We start from the raw sequence: 23,696 nt of genomic DNA, 5'->3' as shown, positions 1-23,696 counted from the left end.
TTGGATTTAGATCTAAACCCTGATGCAAATACTCCGCATAAAGCACAGAATAAATTTATACTAAACCTTAGTGAGGTGCACTTTTCAGGCCTTGGTAGAGATTTTACTATGGCTGGAAAAAGTTGGAATCCTTTTCTGTTGTGCATCAATTGGTTCAAAATTGGAAAGCATAGAATAGAAAAGTGCAAAATTATCTGGGAACTTCAATGTGAATGCTTGACCTTTTTATTCTTTCGAAGGCTCAACAAAATGTCCGAAGACCAAAATCTAGCAAAGTTCTTGATGGATGTAGATGAGATATGTAAGTGCCATGAATTATTTAATCATATAAACAGTTTAGGGTATTCTCTTTATGCATTTTTATGCCTTTATCTTCAGCTTTTTTAATAAATATTTCTGTTTTGAGTCATTTTATGAATTTATCTTTCATGACTTCTTCCTTTATCATGGATAATTTGTGTGGGGATCTTTTTCATAATTATTACCATATCATACATAAATTTAACCCTTGTTCTTTTCCTTAATTTTTATTAAAACATTTTCCTCCTGATCCTTATTTAAACATTTACCATGTTTTAATTTTCTATTATGGCTCACTTTCTCTCTCTCTCTTTTTTTTTTAGAATTCACAAATAAATTTATTTAAAATAATTTTCCAGTTTTGGAAACCCTCTGTCCAATGGCTGCAATTTTTTTTTTAAGGCCGGAGTCACACTTGCAACTGCAATGCGAGAAACTCGTGCAAGTCTCTTGTCTCAACACCCTGCACTGCCACCGGCACTCCGGACCAGAGCGTTCAGCTGCATAGAAATACATGCAGCCTCACACTCCAGTCCAGAGTGCTAGAGGCAGTGTCGGGTATTGAGGCGAGAGACTCGCACGAGTTTCTCGCATTGCAGTTGCAAGTGTGACTCCGGCCTAAAACTCATCCACCGCAGGTCTAACGCCGAGTCTCCCCTGCTTCTCCTCATCTGTTAATGTCCTCACAAGCCGCTCATAGCTGCTGAACTTACTGATTAGCTGCAGTGCTGTTGACGTGATGTCAGCACTGCACACAATAACAGGCAATTGTAGCAGCCGTAGAGACTTAGCACTGGATCTGGGTAGGTAGGGCAAGTAAAGCTCATTTTGTTCATTGCTTTTTTACAACAAACTGCAGTCAGGAAACATTGGGTTTCCAAAACCAGACAATCTTTTTAACTCCTTACCGACATCAGGCATAATAGTACGCCGTTGTTGGTATCCTCCGCTTTGATGTGGGCTCCTGCTGTGAGCCCATATCTTTTTCAGGACATGCTGTTTTAATAGCCGCAGAGGAATCGCAATCTGCCCACGGCTATTAACTAGTTAAATGCTGCTGTCAAACTTTGACAGCGCCATTTAAATGGCACTTCCGGCAATTATGCTGGAAATACGCGCACCAATGACCCCATCACATTATCGGGGGTCTTTGGTTCGTCACCAGGCTCGGACTGGCCCATAGGGTAACAGGGGAATCCCCCGGTGGGCCCCTGTGCAGATTTGGGCTTCTAACTCCACTATATGGATAGTACTAGGCATAATTCACTTGATTTACTCTGTACAGAAAAAAGCAGCATCTCATCATTCATTACCCAAACTACCTAGCTTATTATTATTTAGAGATATAGGTACATTTGTGAATGAGGGGAGTGTAGTATTTGTATGCAGGTGAAAAGTGGGCCCCTCAACGTCAATGTTACTGGTGGGCCCTTGGCACCTCAGTCCAACACTGTTCATCACCCTGACAACCAGAGGTCTCCTGGAGACCTCTATGGTTTTCAGTGCTGGATTGCTATAAGCGCCACACAGTGCTCAAAGCAAGTGTGTAATTCAGCTACATAGAGGCGATTTGATAATCGCCTCTATGTAGCTGAGCCGATCGAGCTATGGCAGCTTCTAGTCTCCCATGGAGACTATTGAAGCATGCCAAATGTTAAAGAAAAATGTTTTTAAAAATATAAAAAAAATAAAAGTTCAAATCACCCCCCTTTCGCTCCATTCAAAATAAAACAATAAAAAAAACCAAACATACATATATTTGGTATCGCCATGTTCAGAATGGCCCGATCGATCAATAAAAAAGGATTAAAATGATCGCTAAACAGCATAGCGATAAAAAAGCCAAGATGCCAGAATTTTGTTTTTTTTGGTCGCTGCAGCATTGCATTAAAGTGCAATAACGGGCGATCAAAAGAACACATCTGCACCAAAATGGTATCATTAAAAATGAAATCTCGGCAAGCATAAAATAAACCCTCACCTAACCCAATATCACGAAAAATGGAGATGCTAGGAGTATTGCAAAATGGCACTTTTTTTTTAAGCAAAGTTTGGAATTTTTTCACCACTTAGATAAAAAAAGAACTTAGACAAGTTTGATGCCTATGAACTCATAATGACCTGGAGAATCATAATGGCAGGTCAGTTTAAGCATTTAGTGAACCTAGCAAAAAACCCAAATAAAAAACAAGTGTGGGATTGCACTTTTTTTGCAATTTCACCGCACTTGGAATTTTTTTCCAGTTTTCTTGTACATGACATGATAAAACCAATGGTGTCATTCAAAAGTACAACTTGTCCTGCAAAAAATAAGCCCTCACATGGCCATATTGATGAAAAAAATAAAAAAGTTATGGCTCTGGGAAAAAGGGAGCGAAAAAAGAAAATGCAAACCGAAAAAAGCTCCGGTCTTGAAGGAGTTAATTTTCTCCTGATAACTTTGGATGTTGTGAAGAACCACTTAAGCACAAAAATGATCAGCTATCAAACAATAGGGAAAATAGGGTTCCAAAGTGCACTGTCTGGAATGGAGTGGGTGCTGCGCATACGTGATCAGGCCTCCACCAATCCTCAAGTTATTTCCTATCCATAATAGTTTGGAATAATCTTTTAAGACCTTCCATTATTTTACCGTACCTCTCAGTGATGGTTTTTGTGATCTCCTGATTGAAAACTCAGCTTTCAGAGCAGAGGCGAGGGGCTGAGGAGCTTTCACTCATCCAATATGGCCTTCATTCTGGGTATGTTTACACTGCCCTCCCTAAACCTGTCAGCAGTTTTAGGTTAAAATAGGTGACGACGTCCTTTAAAGTAGCATTCCTATTTGAAAGAAAGTGATAGTATATTTCGTACATGCTTTTCATCAAAAAGGAGTCATTGAGCATTTGGAGTAAAGCATGATTTAGTCAACTCCATCAACTAAATCATCATAGTTTTGCAAAATTTTCTTTAATATTTGTTAATAAAGGACATTGTGTTGTCTTGTGCATGGCAATGACCTAACTTCTCATTTCCTTTACAAATACTTCTCCTTTGAAGCTGATATTTTACAAGATCTAAACTCTGAAGAGGCATCTTCTCAAGAAATGTCCATCTTAAGAGCAGAGCAAAAACTTGCTTTTTTAACGAAGAATGCAGATGATCAAGATGGAATCAGAACCAAAACAAACAGAACACTCATTAATGGATCTGGTTCTTCGAGTGTAAGTTCTACATATTTTCTGCTTTCTCTTAAAGTTTTTGGTGATTCCAATGCCAAAGGGATTTTAAGGGGAAGATGTTTTGGAGATATGAGTTTGTGTTACTTACTAATATATAAGTAGGAGAGCGGGTGTTGGGAGCTTGCAACGTAGCAGTGGATCTGTCCAAATGAGGCTGAGTCAAATGAGTTGCAGGTGGGTGCCAGTCCCGCTGGTGAGCGCAGCCGTAGTAGTAGATAAACAAGGGATTTCATCCGTCACTCCAGACCCGTGAGTAAAATCAAAAACTTTTATTAGGCATATCAAGCCATAGTTAAAAAGATAAGAACACCTGATACATTTCTGGTGTGATAAAAATGCCCTTATTCATAGGATCCTATGATTAAGGGCACTTTAATCACACCAGAAACGCATCAGGTGTTCTTATCTTTTTAACTATGGCTTGATATGCTTAATAAAAGTTTTTTATTTTACTCATGGGTCTGTGGTGCTGGATGAAATCCCTTGTTTGTCTACTAATATATACCGTTAGTTCCTTCCTCTCAGATTGTACAGTTCTCCCGTCTAAATAATAGCCACTATTGAAGGCACATTTGACCAGACATGTCCATCAGCATCTTCCAATTATGAAACATTTTTATCATGTACAGTGTGCTTTGATTGGAGGATGTAGTTGGACGGGTTTGGTCATATGCTGATACATCAGCAGCTATTTTGAGAGGGGGGAAAGCTGTGTAGTCTTCATTAAGAAGTGCTAACAGGTAGGCTGCACTAAACAGCAGGCATGCTTCACAAAGGAGGAGAACCTGTAATGGTAAATTGGGGGGATTCTATTGCAGATCTTAGATTGGGGCCCAGAAGCGTCTTAACAGGACCCCAGGCTGTGACACTTTTCAATTCAGGATGTTTTATGGCAGTTTATGGTCAGTTTCCTATTAGATATTATCATACTTTTAGACAGGTCCTTCTGGTAGGACACAGCATACGGCTCATATATCGCAGGATTGCAGATGGTTTCCACATAGCCACATTCCGTTTTTCAAGCCCCATAACTCTTTTTCACTCCCTCCACATCTCTTACATGTACTGTCCATGGATGCAACCAGAATGCTTTTGGAGGAATCTATGGTTTCAGTCTGGGAGGTCTCCTTGTTCAGGGATCCTCTGCTTTGCTCTGGGAGAGTTGGTTACTATGTAAACTACCAGTCTACTAATTACTGCTGTTAATTGTGGTCTTTTTGTTGTCAGGAACTTGGAAAAAAACACGTGGAATCCTTGCTTATCTTACTTCCTTACAAGAGGATTGAAATTCTCTTACAAATAGACGGGTCCCACTTAGTTGCCCTATTTTTAGCCCCTCCACATTACATCCCAGTTGTACTTGTTGTGTTATTGACATTATGACCAAATGTTGAGTGGTTAGCCCTGAAACTGTTTACTTTATATCTTGCTGTTGTTTGATCCCGACTGGAAAAGTGGAATTACAGCATGGTTTAAGGCTAGCGACAGTCCTAGCTGACTCAGATTTTTTGGGGTAAAGATATTTACTTGGAAAGTGGATGATTAGTAGCACAAGTATGCATGGTAAATGTTTTATCTTTACTTATGGGCTAGCTTCCTGCACTTAGGGTCAGTTTCAGAGAGCACAAGCAGCTTGCAGGTGGAGCTCCACAATCAGGAGCGGCCTTACTGCTGGTGCAGAGAGCGCCGGTACAGAGACAAGCAAATAAGGTGTGAGAGACAGAGCGAGAGAGAGTCTTGAGCAAGGGCTGAGGAAGAAAGCCATGTGTGATGTCAGCCCAACTATGCGAGGGTCCTGTGTTCAGGGGGCGGACAAGAGGTGGCCTGAAGCCAACATCAGAGACTGTAAATATTGTTTTTAACATTTTAGTGATCAAGACTTGAAGAAGAGTAAAGTTGAACCAATGTTCTAAGAACTGTATCGTGCTTGACTTTCTCGAGACAAGATTGTCCTTCGCTAGAGCAGACTTGTAGAGCTTAGCCTAGGGGCCCTTACATCCTCATATTTTATATGGAATCCAGCCTTACCACAGATGTTCTACATTATATGTTATAATACACCAATCAACCTCTAAAAACTGTTGAGAGCTTATCCCATGGAAAATAATAAAGTAGTGAATGTTACGGCATTATGTGTTGTATCATTATAAGAATTTGTAGTTTATAATTGCTTATTTAAGGGGAATTAGAGTACGGCACCAAAGGCAGCAATTGCCATGAATATCGTGCTGATTGCGTTATGATCATAATCCGATCTGAAATGTTCAGACTCTGAGCCAGATACAGCGAGAAGAGGGTACAGCCACATGTATAGAAATTGGTGGAAATCGTCTATTATATTTAACACATTCTTGCAACTAGCTCCAATGATTTGTACATTCACTGGAATTATTTCTTTCTCGGTCCCTTCCTCCTATGCAATCAAGAAGTCAGAAATGAGTCAAGGTAAGAACATTTGACTAATAGTAAGCCTCACAGGGAACATCTAGGACTGGAAAAACGGTCTTCATTTTTCATTTTTTTTACAGAAAATGCTCCACACATGGACATCTTGGTTTTTAGTATTGCAGCTTTTTCTTATTCTTCCCAAAGATGCAACAATGCCTGGGAGATACATTCTAGATACATAAAGGGGTTTCACTATAATTATAATGTATAATCTGTCCATCATATTGTTGGTGGGACCTTTACTAATCACGAACCAGAGGTCCCATTTGTAGCATGTCCATTTCTATTGTGGATACATTTATTCTGTTGCAGTTTTAGTATGGTATTACCTCTGTAAAACCCTTTTACTGCAGATTGGAAGATTATCTAGACTAAATAAAGATATTTAAATGTAATTTTTTAAAAAAAAACATAATTCTCACTTCTGTGGCCAAATTCCCAACAGTGTTTCCATGTCAATCTGCGTGCACTCCGTCCTCCAGTGATGGTTCTATGTGACCGATACAGACAATAAGATGCTTTAGCTGTCACATCACCACAGGGATGAACCTAGTCTGACATGGAAACACTGCTAGAAGTGGTAAAAGAAGTATCTTTTTTAGTGTGGTTTTCCCAAAATTTCAAGTTAACCCCTCTTTGTAGGATAACCTGCTGATCGATGTGGATGTAGAACCTTGAAAATTTAGACCCCCTCTTGGTTCTGTCATTGTCAATTGGTCTGCAGGAGAAAGCTGAGTACAGCATTTACTAATATCCGGCAGTCCCTTTGACAATAAATGAAGAAGAGGTCGGACATGCCCATGTGCACTTTATTCCAGATGGAGCCCCCTTTCTCAGCCCTGGAATTTGTTGGTAGTGAATAACTTGCAGTCTTGGACAAAAAAACTTTTAAAGAGGATGATGAAGCAGAAAATGTTTTGGTGCGGATCTGCCGATGCAGACTTCCCTGTGGATAGTTCCTGCAACAAATCCACAACATATGAATGTACCCTTATGGTGTACTGTATTTGAGCAGTTGTCCTGTCAATGCACCTTAATGACCTCTGATCAACTATAGAACATTCATATGGTAATCACCATCATGTTTGCATGGACAGATATTTCCTACGGACGTCAAGTATCTTGTTCCTTTTTTAATCGTGACAACAGGACAGATGCACTAACCCATCTCTTCAACCTATCACTATCTTCTGGTACCTTCCCCTCTGTCTTCAAACATGCCACCATCACACCCATCCTCAAATAAACAAACCTTGACCCAACTGCTGTGCCTAGCTGTCGCCCCATATTACTCCTCCTGTTTGCGTCCAAACTCCTTGAGCAGCATGTCCATGCTCAACTTTCCTCCCACCTCTCATCTAACTCTCTCCTTGACAACCTTTAATCTGGCTTCTGCCCCCACTACTCCACCGAAACTGCCCTTACCAAAATTACTAATGACTTACTCACAGCCAAAGCTAACAGACAGATCTCCATCCTCCTCCTTCTCGACCTGTCCTCTGCATTCGACACAGTCGACCACTGCCTACTGCTACAGATTCTTTCTTCCCTTGACATCAAAGACCTTGCCCTGGCCTGGATCGCCGCTTACCTTTCCGACCGCACATTTAGTGTCTCCCACTCCCACACTACCTCCTCATCCCGCCCTCTGTCTGCTGGAGTCCCTCAAGGCTCTGTCCTGGGACACCTACTTTTTTTCCATCTATACTCTTGGCCTAGGACAACTCATAAAGTCCCATGGCTTCCAGTACCACCTGTATGCGGATGACACTCAGATCTACCTCTCTGGCCCAGATGTCACTTCTCTGCTGTCCAGAATCCCAGAGTGTCTATCAGCCATATCCTCCTTCTTCACCTCTCGCTTCCTAAAACTCAATGTAGACAAAACCGAACTCATCATCTTTCCTCCATCTCGCGTATCTCCCCTACAAAATTTATCTATTATTGAAAACGGCATCACGCTATCTCCCGCACCTGAAAATCTGTTGCACCGCACCAGTCTGTCCTCAACTCTGCTGCCCAACTACTCCACCTCTCTCCTCGCTGCTCCCCTGTTTCTCCCCTCTGCAAATCCCTCCAATGGCTCCCAATTCCCCAACGAATCCAGTTCAAACTACTAACACTGACCTACAAAGCCATCTACAACCTGTCCCCTCCCTATATCTCTGAACTAATCTCTCACTATCTTCCCTCACGTAATCTTCGATCCTCCCAAGACCTACTACTCTCCTCCACACTTATTCATTCCTCTCATAACCGCCTCCAAGATTTCTCCCGAATATCCCCCATCCTCTGGAATTCCACGCCTCAACACATCCGATTATCCACCACCCTCAGATCCTTCAGACGGAATCTGAAAACCCATCTCTTCAGAAAACCTTGCAGCCTGCAATAACCATTCTGTTGTCTCACCACTGCTCGAGCTGCCGCCTCACCACCACCCGAGCTGCCGCCTCACCACCACCTGAGCTGCCGCACTCCCAACCGTCTGTCTCTTCCCCATTATCCCGTAGAATGTAAGTCCTTTCCCCTCTGCACCAGTTTGTCATTGTAAGTTTGTTTACTGTAAACGATATCTATTACTTTGTATGTAACCCCTTCTTATGTACAGCACCATGGAATTAATGGCGCTATATAAATAAATAATTAATAATAATGATAATAAAAATGCACGTTACCAGTTGGTCGTGCACTCATCCTGACCGGTATAATAATACATGATGAAATTCCTCCACTTACCTTCCGATTCACAAGTAATCAGAGCCAGGATACCCCATCAATACACACGGCATTATTGAATGCACAGATAGCACATGCGGTAGAGTCCCTGTGATTTTTTTTACTGTTATGATCCTATATTAACTCTGTGTGACTCTGTAAAATGCCTCTGTTAAGAAACCCATTTGTGTACCTCTGCATAAAACTGAACATGCGCCGAGGTACAATATTGGATTATATCAGGAAGTGTGTGTGTATGTATTGTTCAAGATTACTGTACTTGTATTTATTATGTATACCCCTCCCTACATGTAAAGCTCCATGGAATAAATGGCGCTATAATAATAAATAATAATAATATTATAAATCCATAAAATACGGATTCATAAAATGTCCAGGTGCATGAACACTGACTTTTTCGGCAACTTTTATGATAAAATGAACAAACATCATGGTTCTTTTTTTTTTTTCCAGATAGCTTCATCACCCTTTTGGAACAAGATGCCTGTGAACGTGCTGAAAAAAGAAAGCAGGATAAGGCACTTGCAAACGGTAACTAGAAGCAAAAAGGAGACTATATTTTTATGAGTTGATTCGTCATCCATTGATGAAGGTGATATTAACCTTAACAAATTGTGTGAAAAAATCTATTATGGCTAAAGCTAAATATTGGCCCCGATTCATCAAAACTGGAGGTTTGTACACTGCAATAGGATGTGCTAATTTATTAAAAGGTAAACGTCTCTTATAGGCACCTCATTGTTCAACTTCCATGGGCCACCGCCAGAAACATTACTTTAGTCAGTGACTGGAGTGTATTTCAGTCTTATTGTATGCCACGTCTATGGCAAAAACTAGTGAGTGCTATGAAGTGTACAGAAGCATCAACATCGTTGATGCTCCTGTAGCACTTGGTGATCACATGATCACTGGGTGTCTGTCGGCATAGCAGAGCAGACTAGATCTCTGCCATTGACTAATGTCTCTACTTTTGGCTGTTTGTCCTTTTAAATTGTTCTCCTATTGATGCCCCAGTAACAGTGGAAAAAATTATGAATGAAAGAAAAAATCTAATTTTCCCCAGAAATCTTTGATGATCTCTTGAGGGACAGCATCTGAGTAATATACACTCACTGGCCACTTTATTAGGTACACCATGCTAGTAACGGGTTGGACCCCCTTTTGCCTTCAGAACTGCCTCAATTCTTCGTGGCAGAGATTCAACAAGGTGCTGGAAGCATTCCTCAGAGATTTTGGACCATATTGACATGATGGCATCACACAGTTGGCGCAGATTTGTCGGCTGCACATCCCTGATGCGAATCTCCCGTTCCACCACATCCCAAAGATGCTCTATTGGATTGAGATCTGGTGACTGAGGAGGCCATTTGAGTACAGTGAACTCATTGTCATGTTCAAGAAACCAATCTGAGATGATTCGAGCTTTATGACATGGCGCATTATCCTGCTGAAAGTAGCCATCAGATGTTGGGTACATTGTGGTCATAAAGGGATGGACATGGTCAGCAACAATACTCAGGTAGGCTGTGGCGTTGCAACGATGCTCAATTGGTACCAAGGGGCCCAAAGAGTGCCAAGAAAAAATTCCCCACACCATGACACCACCACCACCAGCCTGAACCGTTGATACAAGGCAGGATGGATCCATGCTTTCATGTTGTTTACGCCAAATTCTGACCCTACCATCCGAATGTCGCAGCAGAAATCGAGACTCATCAGACCAGGCAACGTTTTTCCAATCTTCTACTGTCCAATTTCGATGAGCTTGTGCAAATTGTAGCCTCAGTTTCCTGTTCTTAGCTGAGAGGAGTGGTACCCAGTGTGGTCTTCTGCTGCTGTAGCCCATCTGCCTCAAAGTTCGACGCACTGTGCGTTCAGAGATGCTCTTCTGCCTACCTTGGTTGTAACGGGTGGCAATTTGAGTCACTGTTGCCTTTCTATCAGCTCGAACCAGTCTGCCCATTCTCCTCTGACCTCTGGCATCAACAAGGCATTTCCGGCCACAGAACTGCCGCTCACTGGATTTTTTTTCTTTTTCGGACCATTCTCTGTAAACCCTAGAGATGGTTGTGCGTGAAAATCCCAGTAGATCAGCAGTTTCTGAAATACTCAGACCAGCCCTTCTGGCACCAACAATCATGCCACGTTCAAAGGCACTCAAATCACCTTTCTTCCCCATACTGATGGTCGGTTTGAACTGCAGGAGATTGTCTTGACCATGTCTACATGCCTAAATGCACTGAGTTGCCGCCATGTGATTGGCTGATTAGAAATTAAGTCTTAACACACAGTTGGACAGGTGTACCTAATAAAGTGGCCAGTGAGTGTATATATTCGGTATAAGTAATATATATATATATATATATATATATATATATATACACTATCTGCAAAAAATATTAAATAGGACTCCATCCCCGAAATTTAAAAACAATCTGATTTTTTTTCACGTAAAATATATTTCCAGGACGTCCTATCCTGACAGCACCATGGGGTTGTCCCTCCTTCATCCTTATAGGGACAGGAAATGCACGAGAGGTTAAAAGGTCCCCTCCCACTCTCACACGCCAGTGTTTTTCCTGTCCCTGTAAGGACAGGCACGAGAGCGCCGCGGAGGAAGAGAGCCGCGGCATCCAGCAGAAGAAGCTTACCGGAGGGCCAGGTGGATCGGGGTCCAAACACCAAATCCTCCCACCAGATGGCCCGGGGCGGCTCCCCCCTAAGGGGGGTTCTCCGCCAGGTGTCCCGTGGAACGCTGCTCCGGGACTCGGAGCCGCTTCCCCTCAGCGGGGCTCTCGGCTCCCACTGTCACATGCCGCATCATCCCCAGGGCCCCATCACTTCCGGGCACCAGATGACAGCTTCCGGTGGCGTCCCAGCGTGGGAACGGAGTGACGCGGCTGGAGCGGCAGACGGCGTGAGGATCAATCGACCCACTCAAGGCAAGGTAGGACGCGGGGTGGGCCGGCCAGACGTGACACCGCCAGCGATCACCCTGAAACACCAATGTCTGTAAGTTGTGGGCATGATGGACATGACTTAAGAAAGACAGGAACTTTAGCCAAAAAGCTCCTGTGCTTTATGATAGCAAAGCAGCACCGACTCCTGCAGCATCAACCTCCAGGAAACCAGGCAGATCTAATAAAATGCCCGTCTGTGCCAGCATGACTGCATTTGTCAGGACGCCTAGCCACTGGCCATTCTAGCCTGAGCGTCAGTGCGTTCATCAGGTGGTGGCCGCTAAGCAGCTTGAGCCTGGGCCGGGACCCGGACCGGCCCACAGTCACGGGTCATGCTTTTTGCGGCGTCTCGGCTGAGCAGGAGCAGGAATCTCTGAAGCTGCAAAGGAATGGGAGACCGCAGAGGACAGGGCTGGAGATTCCCCCTGTGCAGTGGGGGAAACGCGACACATAATACACCTATCCCACGTGCGTACAAGTCCGCAATCGCAGATCACACGGGTCATACACGTCAGGGGCGAATAGGCCTCTTTCTTTGCTGAGATGTGCAGGGGTCAGACAGGAGATCCACACCTCTGTCCCAGGACTGCTACCTTCTCAGTCATCCACCCCACACTAAGAGGTGTTAGGCTGAGCGGACGGCGCTAGTCAGGTGTCAGCCGCTAAGCGACCATGATGAGAGTCCGGTCGGTCATCGGACGAGTATAAATCATTCTAGAGGAATGGGAGGACGCTGAGAAGCGTCTCGTGGGCTCTTGAGACTTCAGGCTCGCCTACCATCAACCAGGTTAACACTTGGGATGGAGTTCCTAGGATCGACACCCCAAGGCAGGGTGTCAAGGAACACTTCAATTCCCTTTGAAGATTCCTCTAGTCCCAAAAGACCCAGGGACAAGAGACCAACAGGCTCCTAAAGAGGGCTTGGGTCGGCGGCGGCAAATAGGGCACATCGGTCGCCAGATCCATGTATCTAGGATTGACCAGTTAGAGCACCAAGTTACAGGCAAAACCCCTAGAAGTGATTTCATAGAGGACCTTCCCCTGTGAGAGTTGCAGCTAGATTCCTGTTGGACGCTTCACCCGAATCGGTGTGTTTTGCGGCCAGGAATAATTCTTTACCCAAGATGGCTCACCAAGCCTTATGGATGGAAATCTGGTCAGGGGTTTATCAATCGAAAAATAAGTTAGGTGCCATACCTTCTCAGGCAGGAAGGTAGTCGGACCGGTCTTAGATACAACACTGGAGAATGCCACCAACATTAAAAAACAGTCCCGGGGAAAGACAAAAGGTTTCCCTTCAGAGGTCTGCCCTTTCCAAAGGCAGGATTATAGAAAGAGGGGAAATTGGCTTGCTGGGAGCACCAGAAGGGGGGAAGAGTAGGATCCCCCTTCTCGCTCAGGACAAAGTTCCTGCAACAGGCAGTGACGCCATACTGCTTGGAGGTTGCCTCTAAACACTTCTCGGAGCAGGGGGCTCATCCCCCAGAACCATCGGATCCTGAATACAGGTTCTCAGTGCAATACCCGCGAATTTATAACCCCCCCCAGCATGGTTTGTAGATACAAATCCTGGCCCCAAACCCTTATAGACCCTAAATGGGCAGGCGTAAAGGATCTACTAAGATCAGAAGTAATGGTCCCGGTTCTAGGAACAGAGAGAGATCAGGGCCACTATTCAAATCTCTACAAAAGAAAAAAAAAAGCACCTCTGGGGGAGAGTCAGACCGTTATAAATTTAGAACCAATAAACCAAGGGATGCGACACAAAGTTTCGAATGGAGTCCCGAAAACTATCTACACCAGCAAGCTAGAAAAATACCAAAAATAAAACTAATCTACTTTATTCAAAATTAGATTAAAAAGGACTTAGTCCATTCATAAAAATGTACATGTACAAAAAGACAAACACTTACAAAAAACCGCTCAATCTGACGCGGTAAGACCAAATTTTCAAGCATCTATCGGTATACCCTTGGTGTTTTTATCCAACTCTCCATAGACACCCCCTCAGAGTATCCGCTTCGTGTGAATTTGTTTCAGAAAAACACACTCTCATGGTGCTAGAAAAATGTCTTTCACAGATCTATTGTACTTTATGTGCCACTTCCGTGTAGCATACATAATCATCACTAACAATGATCTTGAACAAATATCATACTAACAGCCTTATATCAAATAATCACCTGAAAATAGGGAATGGCATAATAAACAATCTGTAATTATATATAACCAAGGTGTGAATCAAGACATTCCTCTTTGGATCATACAGTTCACCACCTTTACAGATTTTTTATGTCATTTAGTATATCATGGAAAGATCTCACCCGAATCTATACATTCATGGGTTCCTCCATGTGACGCTCCCATCTCCCTACGCGTTTCACCACACAGATCATCAGGGGAGTACTATGTACAGCGTTATGCCTACATAAGAAAAATGCCATCACTGGGCTGTTCATTTATCTGCTTTTTATAGCATGCACTCTTTAGTGTGTTCCCGCCTCATAAAGATGGGCGGGTGTATGCCCATGACCATTTCCTGTTTCTATGTCACCATGGTGACAAGCCTGTTACTTATATATTTATTAACATCATTTACTCGCTTATTCTCATAGCATATTAATACTATGCGATTGCCTCCGTTTAAGACATATGGTTGTGCGCATTCTTTTCTTTATCGGGTTGCATAGCAACGCATTGACATCAGCTTACTCTAGCACATGCGCATTCTTCTTTAAAACGTCCAGCCCTCTTTTTTACGTCTCGGCGTCTATTTACTTCCTTATATCAGCATCAGGGGAATTATCGCGCCTGCGCACTCCCAACCATAGCCGCTTCTTTGCAGGCTTTAAATTTTTAGTGCACGCTAGTCCCCTTGCAATGCCTGCAGTCTCCTCAGACACCCGCTTCTTTGCAAACTATGATTTATAAATACATAAAAGTTCCTCTTATCACAGGAACATATAATCGTGCGCACTTTTCTTTAACGGGTTGCATAGTAACGCATTGACGTCATCTTACTTTAGCGCATGCGCATTCTTCTTTATAACGTTCAACCTACTTTTTCACGTCACGGCGCCTATTTACTTCATTATATCAGCATCAGGGGGATTATCGCGCCTGCGCACTCCCAAACATAGCCACTACTTTGCAGGCTTTAACTTCTTAGTGCACGCTAGTCCCCTTACCGCGCCTGCGCACTCCACAATCAACCGCATCTTTGCAAACTATGATTTATAAATGCATAACAGGATTATTTCATAGGAGCACTTATACCGCCCTCAGAATAAATAGAATATCAATGTTACACATTGTGATCACCAATTATAACTAAAATGCTCACTATCTAATCCTCAACTAAAGCTATAAGCATAAATCTTATCCTTGTAAAAAAATAGGTTTCACAGTCATTTTGGGCATTTTTCAATATTTACTATCTAATTTTAGGACTTTCAGGATATTGAGGATATTAAACTTTATTAGATATCCCCTTAAAAAATCCTCTCAACTATCCCGAGCGATCACTCAAGACAATGTACAGTATTTTGCTCAGACATTAAACATCCAAAAGAGACTTCTTATCTTCTCTTGATCCCATTCCATTTTTATTCCTAAGGTATTGACTCCGTGTTTAGACAAACAAAAAAAGGGGGAATAACCCAATAGAGAAGTATAGCTCCTTTAGGATTCCCTCCTGAGTAACCACACTACCCTTTAACCCCTATACAGGGATCTGGTTTTACGTGGGGCACAATGGAGCTTGTCCTCCGGGGCTCCATCTCATTGCATATGGGTTAATTAGTTTACAGAAAAGCCATAAAAGATAGTTGGTCATTCAGGCCTGTTGGTTGGAGTGTTCTCAGCCAGAAAATCCACCTACATTCCCTTTGAAGGATCACTTTGTCCCAATCACCCCCTCTATGGGGGTAAGGAACTTTCTCGATCCCAACAAATTGAATTTTGCTATGATCACCCTGATGTATCCTATTGATGTGGTTAGCTATAGCTGTATCTCTTTTATTCACCACATCACCAACATGTTCACGTATTCTCTTCCTGAATTCCCTTCTTGTTTTCCCTATATATTCAATCCCACATATACACGTTGCCTTGTAAATTACTCCAGTGGTTCGACAATTAATAAACTGTCTAATAGTATAGACTTTCTTGTTGTTCGTACTCCTAAAGGTTTTCCCTTGTGTTACTGACTGACATGCAACACAGTTACCACACCTATAGCACCCTTTAACCTCTCCTTCTAACCAGGTACGTGTTTGGATCTCTCTGAAGTGACTGTGCATTAGTCTATCTTTTATAGATTTGTTCTTTTTGTATGTTACTTGTGGTTTAGAACCTAATGTTTTCTCTATATCCATATCCATTTTAAGAATTGGCCAATGTCTTTCTAAGATTGCTTTAAATTTTTCTGATCCATTCGAAAACCTAGTAATGAAACGTGTGACCTCTTTATCTACTTTTTTTTCTTTTTCCCTTAATAGTTCATTACGATCTCTTGCTATAGATTCCTCATAAGCGGCCCTTAAAACATGATCTGGGTATCCTCTCTCCTGAAATCTTTCCCTCATGTCATCAGCTTGTTCTTTAAATTTCTGAGGGTTCGAGCAATTACGGCGTAACCTCAGGTATTGTCCTTTGGGTATCCCTTTTTTTTGTGGAAGGGGGTGACTACTCTCCCATCTTAAAAGTGAGTTAGTAGCTGTTGGTTTCCTATAATTGCTCGTTTCTAAAGTTCCATCAATTCCCTTTTTAACGAGCACATCTAGAAATCTCATTTCTGATTTATGTACCTCATACGTAAATCTAAGGCCTAAATCATTACAATTGAGGTCATTGACAAAGGAAATAAACTCAGATTCTGTGTTTTTCCATATCACGAAAATATCATCAATATAGCGTAGCCATAGGGCTACGCTATCATGTCGAGAATTCGTGTCATTAAACACAATTTTTTCCTCCCACCAGCCCAGGAGCAAATTTGCATAAGTGGGCGCACAAGGGCAACCCATTGCAGTGCCCCTGAGCTGGTGGAAATACTTATTTCCAAAGAGAAAGACATTATTTGTAAGGCAAAATTCCAAAGCCTTCAAAACAAAATTATTGTGTTTCACAAAGAAACGTCCTCGAGACTTAAGATAATATTCTACGGCCATAAGGCCTTTATTGTGGGGTATCGAGGAGTATAAAGCCTCCACATCTATACTCCCAAAAATCATGTCTTTCTCTAGGTATATGCCATCTAGTTTACATAAAAGATCGCCAGTGTCTCTAATATACGAGCTCAAATTCATTACAAATGGTCTTAGAATCCGATCTATGTACATTCCCAAATTCTGAGTCACACTGTTGATACCTGCCACTATAGGTCGACCTTTCAGAGGGGTCATACCCTTATGGATTTTCGGGAGACAATAAAAAGTCGCCATAGTAGGATGCGATGGAATCAAGAAATCTTTTTCTTTCTTGTCAATCACTTCAGAGTCCAGGCCTTCATTGACTAGTGTCTTAAGAGCATCAGATAGGCTCACTATAGGGTTTGATGATAGCTTCTCATAACTCAACTTATCCTCCAATATAGAAAGGCACATTTTCTTATATTTAGATGTATCCATGACAACTATATTCCCTCCTTTATCCGAGCTTTTAATAATGATACTGCTGTCATTTTCAAGTCTCTTAAGACTTTCCATCTCTTCTTTCCCTAAGTTATATGATCTTGAATTTAAAAGATCTCCTGATTTCATCAAATCATTTGTAACAAGATTAACAAAAATATCAATTGAATTGACATCACCTGTGGGAGGAGGCATAACCGTACTCTTTTTCTTTAGATCTGTAAATGGACCCTCACCTTTCAGGTTAGGATCAATATCCCCCAGGTGAAACAGAAACCGTACATCTTGTAATAGCTCTTCAGAAATACCCAGCTCTTGCGAAAACCTCTGATCTTGTTTAGAGAAATGCTTTTTCCATTTTAGCTTGCGGGCAAACAGATGTAGATCTTTTACAGTTTCAAAAATGTCTATGTCTGATGTTGGTACAAACGACAAGCCTTTACTAAGTACACACATCTCAGTTTCAGTTAGGGGGCGTTGGGATAGGTTGATTACCTCTGGCCCTCTGGTCCGCTGTGGGGGTTTAGGCGGTTCCTTAATGGATAGCTTAGATCTAAAAAATCCCTCTTCGGTGACCTCTTATGGGAGCCTCTATTGAATTTACCTCTTTGTCCTCCTCTTCCTCTATCTCTGAAATGCCTAGATCTACTCTCAGTGTCAGAAAATTCTGCCTCAGATGAGGATATATCAGTTTCTACTGATCTGCTATTTCTGACCACTTGTACTGAGTAGGCTTTGTTATCTCTGAATTCTTGGAGATCCCTATTGTACAACTTATGTTTCTTCTCTTTCAGATGATACTGAAATTTTTCTAGAGTATTCTGTAAATTGACCTCTTTTACCGAAAAATCAGACTCACCCGAATACTTTTTCGTGATCTCAATCTGATCTCTCAGGGATTCTGTAAGTTTATTTAAATTACTTTTTTCTTCCTCTAGGAGGAGTCTCATAAACCTGATCGAACTCTCTGTTGCTTCCTTTTCCCACTTAGTGAGTAAGGACGTGCTCCTATACCTAAACCCTGGGGTGAGGGTAATCCTCAGATGACGAGGTACAATGCCTGATCGTATGTAATTTTCTAGACTCTGAACCTCCCACCATGAGGCTATCTGATCTCTATAAATCTTATCAAGTTCCTTGAAAGCTGCACTATATGTTGGAGTATATCTTTTTTGTGTAAACACCTTATCAGAGAATACCTCTTTGGCCTCTGTAATCCATATGTTTGTATCAATGCCTGTAGTCAAAAAACCTGCCATTGCCTGTATCAAAACGATTAACAGCAAGTGATCTTCTAGCTAGAAGACTCTATCTACACCAGCAAGCTAGAAAAATACCAAAAATAAAACTAATCTACTTTATTCAAAATTAGATTAAAAAGGACTTAGTCCATTCATAAAAATGTACATGTACAAAAAGACAAACACTTACAAAAAACCGCTCAATCTGACGCGGTAAGACCAAATTTTCAAGCACCTATCGGTATACCCTTGGTGTTTTTATCCAACTCTCCATAGACACCCCCTCAGAGTATCCGCTTCGTGTGAATTTGTTTCAGAAAAACACACTCTCATGGTGCTAGAAAAATGTCTTTCACAGATCTATTGTACTTTATGTGCCACTTCCGTGTAGCATACATAATCATCACTAACAATGATCTTGAACAAATATCATACTAACAGCCTTATATCAAATAATCACCTGAAAATAGGGAATGGCATAATAAACAATCTGTAATTATATATAACCAAGGTGTGAATCAAGACATTCCTCTTTGGATCATACAGTTCACCACCTTTACAGATTTTTTATGTCATTTAGTATATCATGGAAAGATCTCACCCGAATCTATACATTCATGGGTTCCTCCATGTGACGCTCCCATCTCCCTACGCGTTTCACCACACAGATCATCAGGGGAGTACTATGTACAGCGTTATGCCTACATAAGAAAAATGCCATCACTGGGCTGTTCATTTATCTGCTTTTTATAGCATGCACTCTTTAGTGTGTTCCCGCCTCATAAAGATGGGCGGGTGTATGCCCATGACCATTTCCTGTTTCTATGTCACCATGGTGACAAGCCTGTTACTTATATATTTATTAACATCATTTACTCGCTTATTCTCATAGCATATTAATACTATGCGATTGCCTCCGTTTAAGACATATGGTTGTGCGCATTCTTTTCTTTATCGGGTTGCATAGCAACGCATTGACATCAGCTTACTCTAGCACATGCGCATTCTTCTTTAAAACGTCCAGCCCTCTTTTTTACGTCTCGGCGTCTATTTACTTCCTTATATCAGCATCAGGGGAATTATCGCGCCTGCGCACTCCCAACCATAGCCGCTTCTTTGCAGGCTTTAAATTTTTAGTGCACGCTAGTCCCCTTGCAATGCCTGCAGTCTCCTCAGACACCCGCTTCTTTGCAAACTATGATTTATAAATACATAAAAGTTCCTCTTATCACAGGAACATATAATCGTGCGCACTTTTCTTTAACGGGTTGCATAGTAACGCATTGACGTCATCTTACTTTAGCGCATGCGCATTCTTCTTTATAACGTTCAACCTACTTTTTCACGTCACGGCGCCTATTTACTTCATTATATCAGCATCAGGGGGATTATCGCGCCTGCGCACTCCCAAACATAGCCACTACTTTGCAGGCTTTAACTTCTTAGTGCACGCTAGTCCCCTTACCGCGCCTGCGCACTCCACAATCAACCGCATCTTTGCAAACTATGATTTATAAATGCATAACAGGATTATTTCATAGGAGCACTTATACCGCCCTCAGAATAAATAGAATATCAATGTTACACATTGTGATCACCAATTATAACTAAAATGCTCACTATCTAATCCTCAACTAAAGCTATAAGCATAAATCTTATCCTTGTAAAAAAATAGGTTTCACAGTCATTTTGGGCATTTTTCAATATTTACTATCTAATTTTAGGACTTTCAGGATATTGAGGATATTAAACTTTATTAGATATCCCCTTAAAAAATCCTCTCAACTATCCCGAGCGATCACTCAAGACAATGTACAGTATTTTGCTCAGACATTAAACATCCAAAAGAGACTTCTTATCTTCTCTTGATCCCATTCCATTTTTATTCCTAAGGTATTGACTCCGTGTTTAGACAAACAAAAAAAGGGGGAATAACCCAATAGAGAAGTATAGCTCCTTTAGGATTCCCTCCTGAGTAACCACACTACCCTTTAACCCCTATACAGGGATCTGGTTTTACGTGGGGCACAATGGAGCTTGTCCTCCGGGGCTCCATCTCATTGCATATGGGTTAATTAGTTTACAGAAAAGCCATAAAAGATAGTTGGTCATTCAGGCCTGTTGGTTGGAGTGTTCTCAGCCAGAAAATCCACCTACATTCCCTTTGAAGGATCACTTTGTCCCAATCACCCCCTCTATGGGGGTAAGGAACTTTCTCGATCCCAACAAATTGAATTTTGCTATGATCACCCTGATGTATCCTATTGATGTGGTTAGCTATAGCTGTATCTCTTTTATTCACCACATCACCAACATGTTCACGTATTCTCTTCCTGAATTCCCTTCTTGTTTTCCCTATATATTCAATCCCACATATACACGATTGGGACAAAGTGATCCTTCAAAGGGAATGTAGGTGGATTTTCTGGCTGAGAACACTCCAACCAACAGGCCTGAATGACCAACTATCTTTTATGGCTTTTCTGTAAACTAATTAACCCATATGCAATGAGATGGAGCCCCGGAGGACAAGCTCCATTGTGCCCCACGTAAAACCAGATCCCTGTATAGGGGTTAAAGGGTAGTGTGGTTACTCAGGAGGGAATCCTAAAGGAGCTATACTTCTCTATTGGGTTATTCCCCCTTTTTTTGTTTGTCTAAACACGGAGTCAATACCTTAGGAATAAAAATGGAATGGGATCAAGAGAAGATAAGAAGTCTCTTTTGGATGTTTAATGTCTGAGCAAAATACTGTACATTGTCTTGAGTGATCGCTCGGGATAGTTGAGAGGATTTTTTAAGGGGATATCTAATAAAGTTTAATATCCTCAATATCCTGAAAGTCCTAAAATTAGATAGTAAATATTGAAAAATGCCCAAAATGACTGTGAAACCTATTTTTTTACAAGGATAAGATTTATGCTTATAGCTTTAGTTGAGGATTAGATAGTGAGCATTTTAGTTATAATTGGTGATCACAATGTGTAACATTGATATTCTATTTATTCTGAGGGCGGTATAAGTGCTCCTATGAAATAATCCTGTTATGCATTTATAAATCATAGTTTGCAAAGATGCGGTTGATTGTGGAGTGCGCAGGCGCGGTAAGGGGACTAGCGTGCACTAAGAAGTTAAAGCCTGCAAAGTAGTGGCTATGTTTGGGAGTGCGCAGGCGCGATAATCCCCCTGATGCTGATATAATGAAGTAAATAGGCGCCGTGACGTGAAAAAGTAGGTTGAACGTTATAAAGAAGAATGCGCATGCGCTAAAGTAAGATGACGTCAATGCGTTACTATGCAACCCGTTAAAGAAAAGTGCGCACGATTATATGTTCCTGTGATAAGAGGAACTTTTATGTATTTATAAATCATAGTTTGCAAAGAAGCGGGTGTCTGAGGAGAATGCAGGCATTGCAAGGGGACTAGCGTGCACTAAAAATTTAAAGCCTGCAAAGAAGCGGCTATGGTTGGGAGTGCGCAGGCGCGATAATTCCCCTGATGCTGATATAAGGAAGTAAATAGACGCCGAGACGTAAAAAAGAGGGCTGGACGTTTTAAAGAAGAATGCGCATGTGCTAGAGTAAGCTGATGTCAATGCGTTGCTATGCAACCCGATAAAGAAAAGAATGCGCACAACCATATGTCTTAAACGGAGGCAATCGCATAGTATTAATATGCTATGAGAATAAGCGAGTAAATGATGTTAATAAATATATAAGTAACAGGCTTGTCACCATGGTGACATAGAAACAGGAAATGGTCATGGGCATACACCCGCCCATCTTTATGAGGCGGGAACACACTAAAGAGTGCATGCTATAAAAAGCAGATAAATGAACAGCCCAGTGATGGCATTTTTCTTATGTAGGCATAACGCTGTACATAGTACTCCCCTGATGATCTGTGTGGTGAAACGCGTAGGGAGATGGGAGCGTCACATGGAGGAACCCATGAATGTATAGATTCGGGTGAGATCTTTCCATGATATACTAAATGACATAAAAAATCTGTAAAGGTGGTGAACTGTATGATCCAAAGAGGAATGTCTTGATTCACACCTTGGTTATATATAATTACAGATTGTTTATTATGCCATTCCCTATTTTCAGGTGATTATTTGATATAAGGCTGTTAGTATGATATTTGTTCAAGATCATTGTTAGTGATGATTATGTATGCTACACGGAAGTGGCACATAAAGTACAATAGATCTGTGAAAGACATTTTTCTAGCACCATGAGAGTGTGTTTTTCTGAAACAAATTCACACGAAGCGGATACTCTGAGGGGGTGTCTATGGAGAGTTGGATAAAAACACCAAGGGTATACCGATAGATGCTTGAAAATTTGGTCTTACCGCGTCAGATTGAGCGGTTTTTTGTAAGTGTTTGTCTTTTTGTACATGTACATTTTTATGAATGGACTAAGTCCTTTTTAATCTAATTTTGAATAAAGTAGATTAGTTTTATTTTTGGTATTTTTCTAGCTTGCTGGTGTAGATAGAGTCTTCTAGCTAGAAGATCACTTGCTGTTAATAGTCCCGAAAACTACCATTCCCCGGAGAGATCAGAATGCTGCAATATGCACAATAGATCCAGGTGTGCATACTATCACGTTCCCATACACCCTCACCCTCAGAGGTTCCTGCAGTTCACACTAGAAATGGGAAGCAGATACTACCATTTTAGTTTCAGGCTCTGCCTTTCGGCTTAGCTTCAGCACCCCGGGGTTTACGAAGCGGGTCGCCAAGATCATGGCACACTTAAGAGGCAGCATAATAATCGTGCCATACCTGTATGACTTTCTCAGCATCAGAGCTAAGAAGAGAACTCGGGGTAATCGCCACACTCGGAAACCTAGGTTGGATCCTGAACAACGCAGCCCGATACTCGGGAAAAATTCCTGGGAGTCACGTTAGATCCCAAAACAAGAATCTCATTTTACCGGAAGAAGGGAAAGAGACACCAGGAGCAGGGTTCGTCAGCTATGGCGAGATCGAATATCCAAAAAAGACCACAATAAAAGTCCTAGAGACCCTGACAGCAGGCATACACTGCGTAAAGTGGAACCAGGCTCACACAGGAAGTCTGCAAGGAAATCTGGTCAAATGGGACAGACGACAGACCGCTCTGGACAAAGAGACTCGACCGTCCCC

The 23,696-nt window shown here is 41.8% G+C and overlaps 1 protein-coding gene across 1 annotated transcript in view; it reads left to right on the top strand.

Moving 5' to 3' along the window:
• Positions 1–248: 248 nt before the first annotated feature.
• TTC12 (tetratricopeptide repeat domain 12) overlaps positions 249–23,696 on the top strand; it is a 168,561-nt gene continuing 145,113 nt past the window's right edge. Inside the window, exons 1-5 of the mRNA XM_073585303.1 lie at positions 249–301; positions 3,340–3,507; positions 4,301–4,308; positions 5,948–5,966; positions 9,162–9,239. Coding sequence (XP_073441404.1) covers positions 250–301; positions 3,340–3,507; positions 4,301–4,308; positions 5,948–5,966; positions 9,162–9,239 — 325 coding nt within the window. The 5' untranslated portion in view covers position 249. The remainder of the gene's footprint in view (positions 302–3,339; positions 3,508–4,300; positions 4,309–5,947; positions 5,967–9,161; positions 9,240–23,696) is intronic.

The sequence above is a fragment of the Dendrobates tinctorius genome, unplaced genomic scaffold (assembly GCF_039654945.1).
Source record: "Dendrobates tinctorius isolate UK_male_01 unplaced genomic scaffold, ASM3965494v1 ptg000086l, whole genome shotgun sequence".
In the NCBI taxonomy this organism is placed as follows: domain Eukaryota; kingdom Metazoa; phylum Chordata; class Amphibia; order Anura; family Dendrobatidae; genus Dendrobates; species Dendrobates tinctorius.
This window is presented reverse-complemented; position numbering and strand designations above follow the sequence as displayed.